The following is a 22,606-nucleotide window of genomic DNA, read 5'->3' on the forward strand; positions in this document are numbered from 1 at the left end:
TACTTACCCTTACCCCAACTCTAACCCCAACAGTCTACTTATAATCTGATGAGAATTAGTTGGCATGTAGATGCAGTGTAACTTATATTCAACAAATGGACAATCAAAATAAAGTGTGACCAAGAATTATTATAACATATAAACCCTGCTTTTTGGATCTGTCTAATCATCAAAGAATCATGAAAACATGCTCAATACTCAACTATTAATAATTCATTTATTTAACCGACAGCCCTTTATGAATGTCCTGTATTTATAATGTGAACAAAACCATGAAACTATTGAGATGTTATTATACAAGGATGCAAAATTGTTATTTATATCTTACATAAATATAACCAACATGCTTCAAATAAAAAAAAAAAACAAATGAGCTGTTGCTAAAGACATGTTGTGTATTGTGCTGTCTTCCTGTGTTCTTGTAAGTGTTGTTGTGGATTGTGTGGCTCACCATGTAGTATCCTGGAAGCAGCTTCTGCAGAAATTCAGCTTCTTTGTGCTGCACCGTCTTTATGATGAACTCATCGTCACTGGTTAAATAAAACCATGAGCTGCTCGCTCCAGGGTTCGACAGCTCGATCAGAGGCTCTTTACAAATGGAGTACTGCAGATAAAAGAGATGTATTAATAATGCAGATTCCACAGAAACCACACACACAAATACACTTGCTTGATTGTGTTTCAGTGTAATGTTCTCGAAAAACTAAAACTGATGCGAACCAAATCAGATAAAATATAAATACTGTATTAATTTATTTAAAAAAAGTAATGATCAAAAGAATAAACACTTTATAATTATTTATATATTATAAAATTTTATAATAATATGTATATAATAAACTTGAAAAATATTTTAGAAAAATATTTACACAATTTATTAATTATAATACTATTCATATTATGAATAAAATGGGCGAAGCAGTGGCGGAGTAGCTAGTGCTGTCGCCTCAAAAAAAGAAGGTCACTGGGTCGCTGGTTCGATCCTCGGCTCAATTGGCGTTTCTGTGTGGAGTTTGCATGTTCTTCCTGCGTTCGCGTGGGTTTCCTCCGGGTGCTCCGGTTTACCCCACAGTCCAAAGACCTGCGGTACAGGTGAATTGGGTAGGCTAAATTGTCCGTAGTGTATGAGTGTGTGTGTGGATGTTTCCCAGAGATGGGTTGGGCTGGAAGGGCATCCGCTGCGTAAAAACTTGCTGGATAAGTTGGCGGTTTATTCTGCTGTGGCGACCCTGGATTAATAAAGGGACTAAGCCGACAAGAAAATGAATGAATAAATATGGGCGGCACGGTGGCTCAGTGGTTAGTACGAAAGTCGCTGGTTCAAGTTCCGACTGGACCAGTTGAAATTGCAGGGCTTTCCTCCGGGTTCTCCAGTTTCCCCCACAGTCCAAAAACGTGGTATAAGTGAATTGCATGAGCTAAATTAACTGTAGTGTATGAGTGTGAGTGAATGTGTATGTGTATGGGTGTTTTCCAGTACTGGGTTGTTGCTGGAAGGGCATGCACTGCATAAAACATATGGTGGAATAGTTGGCAGTTTATTCCACTGTAGCGACCTTTGATAAACAAGGGACTAAGCTAAAGGAAAATGAATGAATGAATAAATGTTATAGAAATACAAAAATAGCACAGCATTATTTGTGTTCCCATGACTTTGAACTAATATAATTTATAGGATGCTTTGTTTTAAATGTATTTTTAATGTGAGTTTAGATTTTGTAAATATTTCAAATATTTCTATATAGTTTTTTTTTATAAGAAAGTTAGTCTTTTACTCTATAGTGTAATAATTATGTAAACAAAATCATAAATAAAACCTTCAAGTTAATTTGTATATATATATATATACATACATTTTTTATGGTTTTAGTTTCAGTAAAATATAACAATCCAGGTTTAATGAAAAAATGCTTTAAATATTAAAGCGCTCAACTTATTTAGCTATAATTTTATATACATTTTAACTCAGCCGAATGTTGATCCACATCACATTTTAATTGTAAAACCTTTTCAATAAAACATGATTTAATGAAAGTTCAGTTGTAATGCGCTTACAACAAACAATTGTTTTTTGTGTGTGTGCGAATGCTACTGTTTACTCAGAATGACCTGCTTACTATCTGGATTTTAGGATTGCTGAAACAATAAACAATGTGCTCATCAGTCATGACTGTATCAGTTCAGTAAGTCACCCATGGTGTTTTGGTCTTACCAGATAATCGTCTGGTTTAATCCCAAAGAGCTCCCTAAAATATCGAAAAGCCAAAGGCGCATAATTTTTGAAGCGAAAGTCAGGATAATGGTGAGCCGGGGTGAGATTACTTCCTTCACTGAAAGACAAAAAGCACAATGACCAAAAACTATTGATCAACCAATAACAATAGACATTCAGCTAAACGGATTAATAGTGCATCAAAGGACACACAAACTTAAATCAACTACAACAGAACAGCATACGCTCCAAAAGATATTTTTGTTGCTTGTTTAAATTACTTTTAACTTTTTTTAGAAAGTTTATTCACATTAAGTTCAAACCACTTTAATTTGTTTTGCTTAGTGTTGGGACAACAATGAGATTTTTAGTTGGGATAACTAACAGTAGTTGTCAACATGCTTTGCGTAGGATTGGACAAGTGTGTAAAATGTTTTACAATAAAATCTTACAATACAATAAAAGTAATCTTAAAGTCTAAACTAGTTGCTGAGAGCTTTATTTCAGTATGTAGATGTACTTCCAACTGAAACTGAATATTGAGTAGGGGGAGGAGCTTTCCTTTGCGTATCATTCCCTAAAAGCAAACCTAATATGCAGTTGCTATGGAAGCCCTCAGGTTGATGTCAATAGAAGCACTGCCACTTTAAACGGAAAAGCAAGTGAGCAAACTTTCATTGAAAATTACCACAACAAACTAATCTATTCAGTGAATTAGCTTGCATGGATTAATTATTCACCTTAAGAATAACAGTGTGAGCAAGCAAAATAAACCTCATTCATTTTTTAACAGACTTTAATCTTTAGTCAAAGATTTCGAAAAGTGTAAATTCAGGTTTGGAGTTTTGAGGTTTCCTCTGATGAAGAAAAGATCTCATGCTCAGGGTATAGATGGCTTTAATAACAACAATGCTGGTTTTACTATAGCCACACCAAACCGACATCAAATAGGTAGTGAGTTAAATCCAACTGTGTTGTTGGCTCATGTCAGCTGCCTCTGGTCAAGTCTGCCTACGTACACGATGACCTGACCGGACAAACTGATTGCGGCAGGAAAGCCCTCCACATGGAGGTAAGCGGTCAGCCAGTAAGCGCGAAAAGGAACGGCGTCATACCGCCCCGTAGCGTTCGCTTTAAAAAAACAAATACAGCCATAGGTACCTCCTGGCACGTATTTCACAGTCTCCAGAAACGTCTACGGGATAACGTTTTCAGAATGAGCCTGGGTTGATTATGCAGAATGAAATTTTAAATAAAATGTTAAACTACTCCAACTGTATACATACTCCATACTGTAGTCATATATACATCGAGGATGGCTTAAAATGGAGTAAATGATGGGGTAATTTTCATTGTTGGCTGAACTATTCCTTTCACAAATTCACAAGATAATTAAAACAAAAATGATTTGATCTCTGCGATTCAAACTGAATTTCTTCTTGGGTTCCTTTTGCCTAAATCAGGTTTAAATATCATCATTCAAATGTGTGTAATAAATATATCAAGCTACACCACTGATTTAGTTCTGGAGCAAACAGTTAGAACACAGCCACAGTATGTCAGTGTTTGAGCATGAGGTCAAGGAAATCTGTCCAGTCTTAAGCACAGTACGTGCACATTATTACCTTGGTAGAAAAACACTCTCAACCACGTAGAAGTCCTGCATGAGCACATCTCTGTCTGGTTTGGAGGTCAGATTGCCGACGGTGTAGCCGATGCCGAGCTGAATGGCTCCTCTTAGGGCTTCAGATGAAAGCTGCACACACACACACACAGAGAGAAAAAAATTAAGAGCAGGCCTCAGAAGCAGAGCAGCAGTGACACATATAGGAAAAGCAATCATCATAACATTGAGATAAAGATAACAGCTTATCAGTGCTGAAAGCACACATGGGAGGAAATGGAGAACAAGGAAGTTGAGGCATATGGCCACGTTTAGAGGCCAGGCCCTGAATTTACCAGAAGACATTTACTTCAGTAACTGAAATCTTACAGTAGTCTGAGCTAATCAGTGATGGGGAAAACGGTGCTGTAAATAAGCAGCGATACTAATAGCAATATTGTTTTCAGTAACAAGCAACAATCAATTGAATTACTGTTTCCCCAGTTACAACACAGTTGCCGTTACTGACAATAAAATGTGCGTTACTATAATTGAGAAGACTGAAGTGGTTTCCATGCAAGCTGCATCTTTCTAAGCCAGGGGTGGCCAACCCTGTTCCTGAAGAGCCACCTTCCTGCAGATTTCAGTTGCTTCCCATATCAAACACACCTGAACCAATTAATTAGGACCTGAACACCACATGGTAATTACACGCAGGTGTGTTTGATATGGGTAGCAACTGAAATCTGCAGGAAGGTGGCTCTCCAGGAACAGGGTTAGCTACCCCTGTTCTAAGCCATATGACCGATCTCTTTCTCTGGGATGTAGATTGTGTGTGTTGATTGGTGTGTCTGTGAATGTGGTGTAACTGGGAATGTGATGATTGGCTTAGAGTACATTTCCATTGTTTGCCAATTAGAGGCAGAGTTGGACGGGTGTTCACACAAGCGCATGCACAGTCAGTGGCACACACCAATGACCAGGAGTCAGAACGATGGCAAATATAACAAGTTCAAAGGTAGCGTTTGCAAACTAGAAATATAAGCACTACTTTTCCCTCGGTGAAGTGAAAGGCAAGAATGTTTATGTGTTGTGCAATTTAGGCTCAGGAAATTGTCTTGTCTTTCTGCGGTGACAAGTAATTCTAATCTAATGAAGCACCTCACGTGGCCACCACGACAGCCATCAAATTAGTGGCTACTCTGCTACTAAAGAAGGAGACGAAGCCACAACGTCAAAGCATATAAAACTTTCTCCACCGCAGTGTAGATTAGCGTACAATGTTTTATGTTTATTTTATTGTCATTTGACAAATTAGATTTAAAAAAAAAATGCAATAGATACTGGTAATAATGGTAGTTATTTACTTTTAAAAATTATGTAAATCAGTTACTATTTGTGGATTGGGGCTGCGGCTTGACGCGGCCCAACGCAGCGTGGCTGTTCAGACTCACACTGACAAAAGGAGTCATGGTCTTTTAATGACAGCAGTAAATAACTGAGCAACTATTTGAACTGTAAAACCGTTTGTAAATTATAAATGAACATTTATTTTATATCTTTCTTATTCCCAAACTGTGCTGCTTTTGTCACTGAAATGTATCTTATTGGGTGTTACGATCACCAGCGATCGCTGGTAAACACTCACACACACATAGGACTACAAATCTGCTTCTAAATGGACTACATATTCAGTCATGCCACACACACACATGCCTGCTCCAAGTCTCCACTGATTAGACTCCCACAGCTGATGCTGCTTCTAGACTGATTACCGCACTACATAAACAGCACAGAAACACTCACTGTTGCTGAGTCTTGTTTACTGATAGTGACATTACAGCGCGGTTTCCGTTGTCTGACTTTGCCGTGTTTTTGATCCTTAGCCTAGCTTATCCTTTTGTCCTTGTTTGCCGCCTGCCGTCTGACATCCTTGCCTGTTATTCGACTACGATTCTGGATTGTCTGCATATATCTGTTTGCACCTGAATTGACCTTTGCTTGCCTGACGATTCTATTAAACCTGCACGTGGATCCGAACTTCAGTTGTTTGTGTCACTCCCTGCGTTACAATGGGCCTCCCGACAGAAATGTTGGGCCCATTTTTTTGAGACATTTATTAAACATGTCTCTTATAAAAATATTTGATGTGAACATGTCATGGCCAGAAGCAGCTTTACAGAAAATAATTCATTCATTCGTTTTACTTCAGCTTAGCGTCTTATTTATCAGGGGTCACCAAAGCAGAATGAACCGCCACAGAATAATTACAAACAATGCAATTTGGAAACATTGCAAATGATGATCGATGAAAATTAATAAATCTAATACTTGTTTACTTAAAAATAAAATAGGAAATAGGTTGATATATGAAAAAGGCCTGAATACATGCATGATCATTAAAATATTTTGTGCGATTTTTCAGGCGATTATCATTCGTTTGTTGAACTTTCGCGAGACTTGATGTCTGCATCTGTGCAGTATATATTTTAGCTGTAATGACGAGAGCGCAGAACAGAAATGACATGCTGTTGTGTAAATAAGATATTACATATTGCTATTTAGCTTGTTTATTAAACAAAGTTGTGATCTGGCGCTATGTGTATAATACAATTAATGTGACTTCAAGGGGGGCGGGTACAGCCATTGGGAGGGCGGGGCGCCCCCTTATGTAATGATAAGGGAAACACTGGCATTATAGAATAGCAATTACTGTATCTGGCAACAAACCACATTGGTGACAGGAAATTTTTTTTTAAAAACATGCCATCAGATATTTTCATGCCATCAGATATTGCAATCAATACTTTAATTTGTTTGCATTTTTTCATGATATTTAAGCATATTTTGCTGCACTTCTTTATGTATTTGTCATTTTTATGGAATTTAATACTGTACTATATGTTTCTTTTAGCTTTAGCTTTTTTTAAGAACAGTTTATCTCACAGCAAGAAGGTCCCTGGTTTGAGCCCTGGCTGGGTCAGTTGGCATTTCTGTGTGAAGTTTGCATGTTTCCTCGTGTTCGTGTGGGGTTCCTCTGGGTGCTCCGGTTTCCTCCACAAGTCCAAAAACATGTGCTATAGGTGAATCGGGTAAGCTGAATTGTATGAGTGTTTCCCAGTGATGTGTTGCAGCTGGAAGGGTATCCGCTGCATAAAACATATGCTGGATAAGTTGATGGTTCATTCTGCTGTGGCGACCCCAGATTAATAAAAGAACTAAGCCAAAAAGAAAATAATTGAATAAAGGAACTGTTTATGTGCCACTGACTTGACAATGGAAATTTTTCATCATATTTTGGCCAAAAAAAACAAAAAAAACAAAGGAAATTAAAAATTTTATTTACATAAATAATTTTTTTTTCTATGTTTGTAATACAAATAATTTTTACATTTAATGATGGTTTTGGACTTATATATTTTAGACATTATATTCATTTTCTATCACTGTATGTCAACAAACAGAACAGAAGTGTGTGATTCAGTAGAATGACGTAAGAAGGAAGCAAAGATGAATTGAACATCAATTAAAACATAATTAAAGCAAAATAAAAGCATAGAGAACAGTGAAGCAGTTGTCACAAGTCATGTTCATTACTCTGTAGAGAATTCTGTTTTTGTTATATTTTTTATTTTACAAATATATTTATAACATAAATATATAAACATATAACAGTTAGCATAAATTATTATTCCATGATTTACACATAACTCTATTAATAACAATTTCATTTCCATGCACACAAACACATGCTTTTTGTCGGCAATGCACTTGTCACTAATCCCTTGATGTAGAAAAGGAATGTAAATTATATATTTTTTGTAATTTAAAAAATATTTGCATAATGACCACCGGGAAAAACTCAGATCATAGATATATGTATATATGTGTATATGTCTATGGCTCTGGATGGCCAGTCCTCCACTGCACCTTGGTCCCACATTCATTTTAAAGGAGTGCTACCCTGTACCAAAATGGTGGATCTATTGATGCATTCCTTTCAATATACAACAACAGCGTTGGCGACAACTAATGTGAATATCTTGACTAGTCATGACTAGTGAATGCGTTTCTATAACAAGAATTGTGCTGTGGTCATTAAGGAGTTTAAACTATAGATGTTGTATAAGTATGTAATAAGTATTATGTTGTGCGACTTAGTTCCCTCAATCCAAGTTGTCCAATTATTTCCATCCTCTGTTATTTCACTTACAGTATTTCTATCCTGGAAGTGACACAAATCCCTAAACCCTGCAAGCCATTTAGTGGGCAAACATCCAATGTGAATATCCCTAATATCCTAAAATCATGAGCCTCCTGTTCATGTTACACATTGCATGGCACATGGCTATATAGTGTGCTCACTGTTATGTAACAGTCAGCAGGAAAACAGTATTTCAGACCGCAAGTATGACAAATCAGAGTGGGATATGCAAAAATCAAATCCCACTAAATCCCAAAGGAGCTCACAGCACAAACGCTACATTGTGCCACAGAGCAAAATGTCGGGTTGAGCAAAAATATTACACACCAAGAGAAAGACGCCTAGAGAAATGAATAATGAGAGCTCTTTTTAAAGTAATTTTGCCTACACATGAATGATATTAAAAACAGAACAAATGCTAAACCTTTTGGAAGAGCTATGCTAAGTTAACATTTATTTTAAGAGAGATTGATAATTATTTTAAGAGAGATCTTAATGACATACTTAAAATATTAATATAATATAAAACAATATAATATAATATACTATATAATATAGGGCGACGCAGTGGCGCAGTGGGTAGCACGTTCACCTCACAGCAAGAAGGTCGCTGGGTCGCAGGTTCGAACGCTCAGTTGGTGTTTCTGTGTGGAGTTTGCATGTTCTCCCTGCGTTCGCGTTCGTGTCTGGGTGCTCCGGTTTCCCCCACAGTCCAAAGACATGCGGTACAGGTGAATTGGGTAGGCTAAATTGTCTGTAGTGTGTGTGTATGTGTGTGAATGAGTGTGTGTGAATGTTTCCCAAACAGAGATGGGTTGCAGCTGGAAGGGCATCCGCTGTGTAAAAACTTGCTGGATAAGTTGGCGGTTCATTCTGCTGTGGCGACCCCAGATTAATAAAGGGACTAAGCCGACAAGAAAATGAATGAATAATACAATATAATGTAATGTAATGTAATGTAATGTAATGTAATGTAATATAATATACAATATTATAATAATAATATAATATAATATAATATAATATAATATAATATAATAAAGTATGGAACGATAACCGTTTTCAAGGTATACAGCGGTTTGGAAAAGTCAAGGTTTTAAAACAGCCAAATTTTCTGTAATACCTTTCCTAAGGCATGTGTAAGATTTTTAGGACATGACAAAGGAAAGGAAATCTGTATTTTTGAAACTAATGAAGACAGCAGAAGTCAATAATTAATTTGAATTACCTTATTCAAACAAGTATCCTGACATGTTTACCGCTCCAAAATATTTCAAATCTTCATTCATTCATTTTCTTGTCTGCTTAGTCCCTATATTAATCCAGGGTCACCACAACGGAATGAACCGCCGACTTATACAGCATGTTTTTACGCAGCGGATGCCCTTCCAGCCGCAACCCATCTCTGGGAAACATCCACACACACATTCACACACACACACTACAGACAATTTAGCCTACCCGATTCACCTGTACCACATGTCTTTGGACTGTGGGGTAAACCGGAGCACCCGGAGGGAACCCGCGCGAACGCAGGGAGAACATGCAAACTCCACACAGAAACGCCAACTGAGCCGAGGTTCGAACCAGCGACCCAGCGACCTTCTTGCTGTGAGGCGACAGCACTACGTACAGCGGCACTGCCTCGCCCCATTTCAAATCTTTAAAAACATAAAATGTATTGTTTTTAAAGGGGAATTTAGTTTTTGTTTTTTACCCAGACATTTAAAAAGAATATATTTTAGAGCAGTAATCACAATACTGTGATACTGTGATATTTTTATCCAAGGTTCTTATACCGTCAGAATCTTATACAGGCCCATGCCTAAATATAATATAATATAATATAATATAATATAATATAATATAATATAATATAATATAATATAATATAATATAATATAATATAATATAATATAATATAATATAATAGGACAGGGTGGGAGACGAGCAAGAAGGTCTTTTCTGTGTTTCTGTGTGGAGTTTGTATGTTCTCCCTGCGTTCGCGTGGGTTTCTTCCGGGTGTTTCCAGGTAAATTGGGTAGGCTAAATGTTGTTTTCCAGAGATGGGTTGGGCTGGAAGTGCACGCTGCAAAAAATGTGCTGGATAAGTTGGCGGTTCATTCCGCTGTGGCGACCCCAGATTAATAAAGGGACTAAGCCGAAAAGAAAATGAATGAATAAATAATACGACTGGGCGATATGGCAAAAAAGAAATCTCGATGATCATATTCCACATTGAATGATAACGATATACAGATTTCGATATAAGTTGTTAATACTTCCAGATTGAAAAAAAGCCAAACAATGACTAAAGCCATAAAAAGGAGGGTCCATTAAAAGCACATTTTCGGCCGATAGATTTTGTGTGGCTGAAAATTTGATACATCTCGAATGTATCGAATTTGATACATCTCAAAAGATGATACGTCTCCAATTTCTACATGTCGGTGGCCAAAAATTCGATATCAACATACTTTTAGGTTCTCATTGTTGCACATTTCTGCTATGTAATTGACCCTTGACTAAACCTCGCCCTCCTTAGTTACTGTTGTTACGCCTGTCAAGCTTTCGTGCCTGGCACATCTTAAACAATGTGTATGCTTCAGAAAGAATCCCAGGGATATAATTAGTCATTTTTGGCGAACAGTTGAGATATCCGAGAAAGCCTGACAAAAAAGACTGCAGTATGCATTACAGGGGTATATTCACCACATCAAAGGCAACTTATTAGAGAATAATTAAATCAAAATTGAAGCTAGCATAGCCTAGCCACCTCATACGCTAACCATTCAAAAGCTTAGCTCATGCTCAACAGGAGAGGTGGAATTTAAAATAATCTAATAATAACAAATTAAACGGTGATTTCTCTATTTTAGCCAAAAAGCCTAACTTAATGGACTAATTGTTGTGCAATGAAATATAGCGTTACTAACCGATGGAGAAACCCGCATGAACAGAGCTTCTACATAATTCATTCATAGAAAAAACAGCCAGAAAGGCGAAATTGATGGTTTTGTGTTGATTCTTAGCATCATTTACCCATAACAATGTACAGTAAGTTACCTATAACTGTCAGTATGATTGTGTGCTCTTTATAAATTAATTAAAAACAGCTGCTGGTAAAGTATATTGATCGCAAGTGCTCAGTTTGTGATCACATCTCTGTTTTGTTCTGTTGATTTGTAATTTTTTAAATATTAGTAGCTTGAAACAGATGGAAATATGAAGTTCAGTAAAGTTAGCAACAGATTCGTAGATTCGTATTTTCCAGATCAATAACTCATGACCTATTCGCTATTGGTATGACTAATGTTACTATGGCATAAATGGAGCAGTGTTCATAATTTCGAGCGGAAAAAAAGAAAAAGTCAGCTGTGAAACACAATCTGCTTTGTATTTTTGTAGGAAACACAGCTCAGATCTGAGAGTTGTGTGAGTTATTGCCGTCTATCACTGAATGTGTCAGGAATATCAAAACAAAACCGACTTATCTCCGCTTCTTTCATTTCTCATCTTGGGTTTTTGGTTTTGACCAGGGAAAAAATTCCACCACCCTGTCCAAACTTTTAGGATATCTGGTGTCAGATTTGCACAATCCATATGCACAGCGATTTCGCTTGTTTACCTCACTTAAAAGCTTGACAAAGCCCCAGCAAGTAGCTACGGTTGCTAAGCCACGATAGGTGGGTGGCGGTTTTTGGGTGTGGCTTAGCAAAGGGTCAACTGGCTCATAGATCAATATAGAGTAAAGAAGATAAGAAAAGAAGATCATTTCCCATCTAACATCTTTAATTAATCTAAATAAATTTTATGCTCCATCAACCATAAAAACTTAATTTGGAACCAAATTAGAAACACATTAATTCATTGCTTTATCACAGCTAACTAAAGACAAAACATTGTTTTATATTGCACATACCTTTTTGTGGTCTTTTCCCACAGTTTTTTGAGGTCTTTCACCTCCGGGCTCATCTGCCGTTGCACTCATCTGTGATTGAAATTAAACATACAAAACGAACATTGATTAAAATCATAAATAAAAGTCTAATATAGGTATATGAGTGTGAATATATATAGCTACAGTAACTTTGAGCTGTGAGTGCTTTGCACGTTATCAAACAGGAAATGAAGTTCCTGTTCTTGGTAAAACTCAAAGCTGCTGATGCAAGAGACGCAACTCACAACAGCTCATCATTAGCGATATGAGAATCCTGTTTCCTACTGACACAAGTTTAACATTTCAGTTTAACCGTAGACGTACAATGCAGCAAATAGGGTATATTATCTCAGGAGAGTTAGAGAAGTTGAAGTTCTGCTTATTGACAGGATGTTGATAACAAACAAAGGATGGAAAACATGCAAAATTAAATACTTTTCCTCTTTAAACACAATAGCTGCACTCTATAAATAATGCTGTAAACAGCCTGGGGGATCATAAAAAGCTGTTCTTGTAAATGAGTGTGTTACAAAAACATGTGCAGTTCTTATTTCACTCAAAACATGGATGAATTCATTGACAAGAGATAAAAAAATTAATAGTATATGGATGGATAGACAAATAAATGGATGGATAGATTGATGGATGGATGAACAAATTAGCTGGATGGATGGATGGATGGATGAATGAATGAATGAATGAATGAATGAATGAATGAATGAATGAATGAATGAATGAATGAATGAATGAATGAATGAATGAATGGTAGATGGATGCATTTTTTGGATGAACCAAAAAATGTATAGTTAATGGATGGAGAAATAGTTGAATGAATGGATGGATGAATGGATAGATGGATGGATGGATGGATGGATGGATGGATGGATGGAAGGATGGATGGATGGATGGATGGATGGATGGAAATATAAATTAATAGATGAATGGTAAATAAATGGATGAGTGCATATATGGATGAACAAAAAAAAGGATGGATGGATGGATGGATGGAAGAGACAAATAAAAAGATGAATGGGTAGATGGTAGGATGAATGAATGTATAGATGATGGAAAAACAAATAAATGGATGGATAAAAGAGACAAATAAATACATGAATGGATGGATGAATGCATGTATGGATGATAGTTGAACAAAAAGTAATGGATGATGGATGGACAAATAGGTGGATGAATAGATGGATAAATAGATAGATAGATGGATCGATAGATGGATGGAAAGATGGAAGTGACAAATTAATAGATGAATGAATGAATGAATGAATGAATGAATGAATGAATGAATGAATGAATGTTAAATGGATAGATAAATGCATCTATGGATGATGAAAAGACAAAAAAATTTATGGATGAATGGATGGAAGAGACAAAAATATATAAATGGTTGGATATATTGATGGATGAATAATTGCATGTATGGATGATGGATGAACAAAAAAGTAATGGATGATGGATGGACAAATGGGTGGATGAATGATGGATAAATGGATAGATGGATGGATTAATGGATGGAAGAGACACATTAATAGATGTAGATGGATGGATAATTGCATGTATGGATGATAGAGGAACAAATAGGGGGATGAATAGGTGAATGAATGGATGGATGGATGGATGGATGGATGGATGGATGGATAGATGGATGGATAGATGGATGGATGGATGGATGGATGGATGGATGGTAGAGACAAATAAAAAGATGAATGGATGAATGGGTATATGAATGGATGAATGCATGTATGACAAAATGGATGGATGAATGAATAGATGAAAGATACAAATTAATAGATGAATGGATGAATGGTAAATGGATAGATGAATGCATGTATGGATGATGGATGGAAAAAAAATGGATGGATGGAACAGACAAATAAATAGGATGAGTGAATGCATGTATGGATGATGGCTGAACAAAAAACTAATGGATGATGAATAGACAAATGGGTGGATGAATGGATAGATAAATAGACAGATGGATGATAGATGGATAAAAGAGACAAATTAATAGAGGAATGGATGTATGGTAAATGGATGGATGAGTGCATGTCTGGATGATGGATGGATGGATGGAAGGAAGAGACAAACAAATAGACAAATGGATGGATGGATGGATGAATGCATGTATGTATGATGAATAAACAAATAGGTGGATGAGTGGGTGAATGAATGGATAGATGGATGAATGGAAGGATAGATGGATTGATGGATGGATGGTAGAAACAAATGAATAGATGAATGAATGAATAGGTAGATAATGGATGAATGCATGTATGGATAATGGGTGGACAAAAATGGATGTATGGATGGATGGAGGGATGGACAGACAAACAAATAAATAAATAAATGGATGGACAAAAAATGATAGATGGACAAACAGATAATTGATGGGTAAATGGATGGACGAGATAAAAAAATGGATGGATGGATGGATGGATGGATGAACAAATGTATGGATAAATGGATGGATGGATTAACAAATATATGGATAAATGGATGGATGAACAAATATATGGATAAATGGATGGATGGATGGATGGATGGATAGATGGATGGATAGAAAAGAGGAGGGATGATGTATGAATGTATGGATGAATGGACAAATATATAGCTGGTTGGATGGAAGGATTGTGGATGGATGAATGAATGCAGATGGGTGTTCAGATGAATAGCAAAGTGAATGTGTACATAGATGGAATACTGACAAATTACATTGTCAGATGGATAGATGGATGAATGGATAGACGTAATGTACATGTACACAAAGTATTTAAAAAGACTAATAAAGCGTCATTTTCTATTTGCATGATTTTATCAGTGACATTTTTTATGTATTTTTAAGTTTTGTCATGACCCAAACAAGTTCTTGGCTGGATATGCAAGCTGCATGCACTCATATTCCTGACTCTGTATACCAACTGCCAAGTTTTTGCATTCAGATTTACCATTTATGCTGCATGCGGTACAACTGTTAAGATTAAAACAGCTACTCTTGCAACTTAATTTGCAAAAAAGTTCATATTAGTAATTTAGAACTACATATTATTACTCTACGTACGACACTGTAGACAAAGTACAGTGCGTTGTTCCTTTAAAGCAACTCCCCCAAGTTCATAACTAACCTCTTATCCTTACCTTATAAACTGCACTGTTGTTCATTTAAGTGCATATCCAGCCTAAAATGACTCCAGACGTCTAGGACAGGAAGAATAAATAACTCATGAGTAGGAGTCAGGGGTCTGTCAGTGACTGATACTGAAAGTGAAAGACACGGGCAAAGGAAATAAAGTGCAAATGAAAGCAAACAATGATGGAAAGAATATGTTTATGACGGTTATGGAATAAGTGAACGATTAAGGTTATTTTTAAGCAGCTAATGCACTGTGCGAGGCTCAATCATTCCAGAAGCGACAGTTCACATGCCCACACACCACTGACGCCGTGTTATAAAACAGACTCTGCAAGATATTCAAATCCAACGGCTGATGTACACACTGTAGCCTTTTCCAGTTAATAAACTCAACAAACTCGTTTCTCTGCTAAAAGGAGAAAGAGTTGCTAGTTAGGAAACGTTGCCTTCTTAAGAGAATTACTGCAGGTTTTGATTAGTCTACCACACAGACATGAAAAAGTAGCTTAAAGTAGACACTAAGAAAAGCTGCATGGAGACCCCATATTTGGCTGCTTAGAGAAATGAGAAATGAGTTGTACATACCTCAATGACACTAACTGCAACCCAAGCAGCACAGCAACTAGTTGGGAAAGTGGCTCAATGCTCTTTCTGTACTCACAGTAACCACTAATATCAAATAAGACGGATTTGCAATTAATCACGAAATCTTTCTTAAGGCAGGCTGTTCTTCTTAAGGCTCTGCCCACAAAACAAACAAACAATCGCAGGCAAGTGCGTAAGAGTCCTGATTCTCGAGGCATGGCTCGGAAGGAAAAGAGGATATTGCTTAATCGCTATTGTTTTCAGGGCTTTTGCTGATTTGCTTGTATCTGTGTCAGGGCTGCAGGTGATCGGATATACAGCAGGCAGAGTTATAAACGCTGAGCCCTGTTATACTTTGTACATTAACCGGTTTTATGAGCAACTTCAGACATTTTAGCACTGGACTGACAGATAAAGTGCTATACCTTTAGGGTTTTACAATTCATTCTTTATCTTCTGCACAAAATGTAAAGTGTATTCTAGGGCTGTCCGACTGTTTTGCTGCGATATATATTACAATATGGCTATAATTAGCTCTATTTGGAAATATTCCATAATTTATGCAGTGTATCTGCATAAATTCTAATAAATTACAATGAAAATAAATAATTAAACAATCATTTATGATTTTTTTGGGTAGTCTAACAGTTTTCAAGTACAGAAATGTAACAATCAAATGTAAAATATCATAGTCATTCTATAAATAATAGCATATATATATATATATATATATATACATAATTCAACATCAGAATTATTAAGTAAAATATTATTATTTATAGAAACCAGTAGACCTACACATATTATAAATATTGATGTTTTCCCATATGTTTGAGAAAAAACAATAATCTCATATTAAGCTTTATTTTACATCTACAGAATCGTGAGAAAATCATGATCTTGGTTTTAAGCAAAAAAAATTATAATTTTAGCCAGAATCGTGCAGCTTTATCAAATGTCATTAAATATCATAGTAAAATGTGGTATCTGTTGACAAGTCATTTGTGAACTGCAGAGCTGTGCTAATATATCACTTTGATCCAACTTTGATTGTAACTTTGATTCACTCAACTTTGTGTAACAAAATGAGATTTAAAACAAAGTATAGATTTTTATATCCAAAAAAAAAATGTTGCACATATCTTGTTGTGATGTCCTCTTTTAAAGCTTTAAATTAGTAAATAGTCTATGCACATGCACTGACAAATACCGCTTCCTGCTAAATCTGCACTCAGTACACTCTCTACACACACAACTTTAAAAATATCTAACCTTAACCCTAACCCAAAAGTAAAATTCAAGCATGCATTCATAAGCAATTTCCACCCTGCTCATTTATTTTGCTTATTTACAGCCCAGGTTCACTGGCAATATGTTTCTCTGCCTACATTTTTGCAAAACATAAATGACATTGCTCCAGGTACATATTGTTGCACGTTTCAGATGACAAATCCACTAGATGGCAGTGTCTACATTTTTGTGAATCTAAATCAACCCAGGCTCATTCTGAAAATGTAGTCCAGCGGACGTTTCTGGAGACCGCGAAATACGTCCCGGGAGGTACGTTTTTGTGCAGTTTTTGTTTTCGCGAATCCGCAAGAGGCCGCTGTGTGCGCTTTTTCATATCTCAAACGTCTCTCGCGAGTGCCGTTCGCGCCCGCGCTGTTCTGGCGTCAAGCCACCAGAGGCCGCTGTCTGAGCCAACCGGCCAATCGGCTGACCCACCCTCCTCCTTCCCTGAACCCAACCAGTTTTACAGATTGACCCGCCCGCCCGCTCACTTCCCTAAACCCGAGCAACAATTTAGAAAAGCCGTCTAGAAAAAGAAAAACCCTAGTCTGTTATTATTTTTATTTTTTTTTAACTACGTTTTCGGATTTCACCATGTTCTCACCCTGTTATGAACTTGTTCGCTTTATTTTTTGGATTCTGTTTTTGTTTACCTGGTTTCTGGAACCGCTTTTCTCTGGACTTGAACCCGGACGCCTTTGTCAACTCCTCCTCTCTGCATCTGAAGTCCACCGACGCACACGATGAGCTGACCGGACAAACTGACTGTGGCGGGAAAGCCCTTCACACGGAGGTAAGCGTTCAGCCGGCAAGCGCGAAAGGGAACGGCTACACACCGCCCCGTAGCGTCCGCTTAAAAAAATGAAATGCAGCCAAACGTACCTCCCGGGACGTATTTCGCGGTCTACAGAAACTTCTGCTGGACTACGTTTTCAGAATGAGCCTGGGCTGATCTAAAATACATTAGTGAAGGCATGTTTTGATCCATGTTTCAGAAACAAATCCTTCTTGTACACATTGATGAGAGGGCAGGGCTTATCATACAGATCACCTAGACCAACAAACCACTTACCTAAACCCTTCGCTAAACTCAACCGATAGTGTTTTTTTTCGTGTGAAGCAAACACCTTCAGTTGAAGTCAAAATCAATCCGTTACACTACTACAAAAGATGTTATTTTGCTTAGTGTTGTCAGGACAAAAATTAAATAAAAAGAAATCGGCTAAAATTCAAACTCTAAATTTGAAAATGGTCTTATAGAGGAAAAACATCCCCTGAAATATCACAGCAACACCCAATCAACTAGCCAGAACAACTTGAGAGGGCTTGTTTTTTTGTCACTCAGACCACAAGATAACATCTGAGTAGCCATTTATAACACCTTATCAACCACACAGCAACACTACTTAACACACTGCTAAAATATACTTCCTTATTGTCCTTGCATAAGTGTTCTCAATGGCTTACTGAATAAAGTCTTATACACAAAGTAAGTGAATGTGTCATAAGCTTTTGCAGGTCCTTTAAGGTTGTAAATAAGCAGTTTCACAATGATCATGAACTTGAAAAGAATTAGACTAGCTAAAGAAATGTGTTGTTGCACAACAACAAATGTAAAAATGTTTGTTTATCTAAATATAACTATTGAAAATCGAATAAAAATGTAATACTAGCTGATATAACTGTTCTCAGTAGATGTCTTGTGATAAATGAACAGAAGCTTTCTTTCAGAAACGCTACAAGGACCGAGGCTTTCCCAGTTTAGATTCTCTGACCCTTAATTTCAACTCTCATGACCCATCGATTGCATAACTAATCTGGAATGAATATGTTATCAGTATTGAGTAGACTTAAGGAAAAAAAACAAGCTAATCTATAAATCTCTCACCACACAACTGTTTGTCTGACACATAAATGGACAGTCTCCAAGACTGGCGATATATATAAAAAAGAGATGTTCTCTCAAAGGCCTAATCATATTTTCACACTGCAGGTTTGCCAAAAATAAGGATATTTGCAAGCCAAATCACTGGATGGCAGGATCAGCAGGAATGAAATATCCTCAAATCCTAAAACCTATCCAAAAAAAGCCTAATTTTGTTTTAATGCTATATCACATCATGATTACATCACAACACCCGACTTGGACTGAAACAATAGGGCTTTATTAGCAGGCAGAGGCGTGGATTCAGGCAAAGAAGTGTAAGGACTGTTTGCATTTGGCGTGGAGTGAGGGGAACGCAAATGACACATGAGTCATGACATCAACTGATCACATGACCCGCTCAGATCGCCTGTGTAAACACAGGACACCTATAAAACAGAGCACGAGCCTTAGAATTCAATGGAGGACAGTAGCCATTGCAGATAATGCTATTGTAAGCTGCAGTGTAGACAAATGAAATGAAACCAAAAAAAAAAAAAAAAGACTAACATGTTCAAATGCCTTGTTATATATTGGCAAATCTGAAGAACAACAATTGAATGTTTCATTGATGCTATTTCATGTACACTAAAAAACACAATGTTTGTTGCTTGTTTAAGTTATCTATTTAAAATCAGCTGAATCAACTAATTTTTTTGTTTTTTTGAGAAAACTTAATAGTTTTATGTTTAATCAACTTAAATCTGTAAAAACTAATAAGTTATTTGACTTAACCCAGCATTAACCCAGCATTTTTTACAGTGTAATTTCAACATCATGTTTTATTATTTTTTAGGCGAGGTTGTTTACACCCTTAGCCCTAGAAATGGGATTTTACAGCAATGCCTCGTGTTATACAAGTAGGAGGATTCAGAGAAATCCCAGTTCACAAGCAGTAATTACGAGTTGTACAATGACGTGAAGCTTTTCAAGTTGGGATAGTGTAATTACAGTAATTACGACATGGTTTGAGCGTTACATTTGCTTAATGAGATGAAGCGACTAACTTTCTTTTCTGGATATATATATTGGCTTGAAATTTACTATCTAGACTGTAATTACATAAGGTTTTGTGTTTGAACAACATCTCTAATGCTCACCAAAGTTTGATTAATTTAAACAAATATTTGAGAAAAAAACAGTAACACTGCAAATGTATTATTCCTAACTCAGATATCTGCTCTGTGTGACAATATAGCTATTAAAAGTTATTTTAAATGACAATTTTTAATGTAATTCATTTGTGTACTTTGTTTACTAGTGCTGCACAATATATTGTTTCAGCATCGATATCACAATGTGATCATTCGCAATAGTCACATCGCGAGTACATGCAATGTTGAGTCTGGATTATAATTGATCATTTTGCAAGTGTTTTTTGAGGCCTGTGACTGTGTGAGGGTACTAGTAATGGGTCGTTCATGAACGATTCGTTCATTTTGAATGAATCTTTAGTTTGACTCGGGAACTACGAGTCCTCTCAGGGAGTGATTCGTTCATCTGCGCATGTGCACATTTGTGCAGGTAGTATCATTAATTTCAAGTCTTCATCACATTGGCAGAAGCCAATCATATGTGTTTAGAGCCGGAAAAAGAATTGATCCGCCCACCTCTCGAGTCCGCTATCGGGTCTGAGTCACTCGTTCATCACGAGCCAATCATCAAGACATAAAAAGGTGAGCTGAGCAAAGAGACAACAATGCCTTCATAGACAAAAGAGCAGGTAAACATTGAGATATTATTTTCTCCTTCACATATTCTATTTATGACTTATTTGTCGTGCAATCAACCATTTGGGCTAGTTGTAGATGTGTTTAGAAGCAATTTGTAACATTTTAATAAAATTTTGGCAAATTGAACCAAATGAACGAAATGACTCGAAAAAAGATTCGTTCATCTTCATCTTGATGAACGAGACTCAAAGATCCGAGTCAGTAAAATGATACGAACTTCCCATCACTAGAGGGTACTTTTTTTTGTCCAATTTGTAACTTTGACAAATTATTAGTGATTCATTTTATTGAGTTGTTTATAGAACAATACTATGCAGTATTATTTTACATTTGATTATTCAAGTACTGTATTCCTGAATAAAGACTCCTCTGAGAACAATAAAACACTGTTTATTTAATTAGTATTTTTCTTCATTTAATTTCACTTGATGCCCTTAATCATGCCCTTCCAGCCGCAACCCATTTCTGGGAAACATCCACACACTCATTCATACACACCCTCGTACACTACGGACAATTTAGCCTACCCAATTACCCTGTACCACATGTCTTTGGACTGTAGGGGAAACCGGAGCACCAGGAGCAAACCCACGCGAACGCAGGGATAACATGCAAACCCCTGCACCACTGCGTCGCCTTTAATTTATCAATCCATGTATATTGTTTAGTATTTTTTATGCAGACACACTCACATACAGAATCCTCCTAATCAATCTAAAACTATCAATTCTTTCCAAATAGTTAATCAGTTCATCTAGTGAAATTGTATTCATATACATTGCAATATATTGCAATATATTGCAGAATAAACAATATTGCAATATTAGATTTTTCCTATAATGTTTACCATCATTAATCCAGTTTTAAGTTGTTTTGTATTTGTATTTGTTTTGTATTTAATAAAAATATTTTGGGTTAATTCGAGTTAATTTTGTGTAGAATAAATGGTCGATTATTGTTATTATAATAAAAACAACCTATTATTAGTTGGTAAAACATGACTGGTCAATGGTTTTCTGTGGTCAAATAGTTTTGTATAATGACGTGAAATAATTATTGACCAGTGTTCCTCAAATGCCGTTTCACGTCATTCTGTGTTTCTTTTTATTTTACAAAACAAATTAGCTTCACCGCAAATCAAGTATCTACAGTATAGCCTTGTATTAAGTTGTATAACACACAGCACAACATGAACCACTTCAGGGGGTTATTTGTGATGGCCAGTGAAAGGTTACTTACATTAATTAATTGCATTTTGTATTTTTAAACTGTATTTGCTTTATTTTTTAATGAAATGGTCTGCAAGATAATTTAATTACTCAATATTTAACATTATGTAATGTTTATGTAATCAGTACCACAGTACATACAATCCCTATGAATCCCAAAAGAAATGACACTAGAAATTCCTTAAATCTGAATCAAATAGGACCTTTTAAGCTTTATTAAAAACATTAATACTTACAAAAATCAAAACATTATGTATTAAAAAAATTGAAAGTATAACAATTTTTAAAAAAATGTCTGATAGTAAATGATAAACGTTTATTATTTAAGGTCCGTTAGTATTAACTAAATTACTTTTTTTGCAAAAAGACCCATTTGTGGCCAAGTTTTAATTTCCTGGCTGAAGTCTTGAGATGTTGCTTCAGTATTTCTACATAATGTTCTTTCTTCATGATGCCATCTATGCTGTGAAGTGGACCAGTCCCTCCTGCAGTAAAACAGCCCCACAACATGATGCTGCCGCCCCCATACTTTACAGTTGGGATGGTGTTCCTAGCCTTGTAAGCTTTCCCCTTTGTCCTCCAAATGTAACACTGGTCATTAATGCCAAACAGTTCAATCTTAGTTCCATCAGAGCACAGCACATGTCTCCGAAAATCATTTTGTTTTCCCAGTGTAATTTAGCAAATTGTAATCTGGCTTATATTGTTGATTCTGGCTTGTTGATTTTCCAGTGTTGTCACACA

General features: G+C 36.3%; 2 protein-coding genes across 7 annotated transcripts in view; one reads left to right on the forward strand and one right to left on the reverse strand.

Annotated features, from left to right (window-relative positions):
• The window catches only part of apba1b (amyloid beta (A4) precursor protein-binding, family A, member 1b), a 219,446-nt gene that overhangs the window by 118,488 nt on the left and 78,352 nt on the right, over positions 1-22,606 (forward strand). The window lies entirely within an intron of this gene.
• pip5k1ba (phosphatidylinositol-4-phosphate 5-kinase, type I, beta a) overlaps positions 1-22,606 on the reverse strand; it is a 38,797-nt gene that overhangs the window by 14,002 nt on the left and 2,189 nt on the right. The window contains exons 1-6 of one of the 6 annotated variants that reach the window (XM_005155571.6): positions 15,687-15,948; positions 15,107-15,166; positions 11,942-12,010; positions 3,838-3,968; positions 2,213-2,330; positions 452-604 (exon numbers count right to left, since the gene is read on the reverse strand). In XM_005155571.6, coding sequence (XP_005155628.1) covers positions 452-604; positions 2,213-2,330; positions 3,838-3,968; positions 11,942-12,010; positions 15,107-15,130 — 495 coding nt within the window. In that variant the 5' untranslated portion in view covers positions 15,131-15,166; positions 15,687-15,948. 6 annotated transcript variants of the gene reach the window in all.

The sequence above is a fragment of the Danio rerio genome, chromosome 10 (genome assembly GCF_049306965.1).
Source record: "Danio rerio strain Tuebingen ecotype United States chromosome 10, GRCz12tu, whole genome shotgun sequence".
NCBI lineage: Eukaryota > Metazoa > Chordata > Actinopteri > Cypriniformes > Danionidae > Danio > Danio rerio.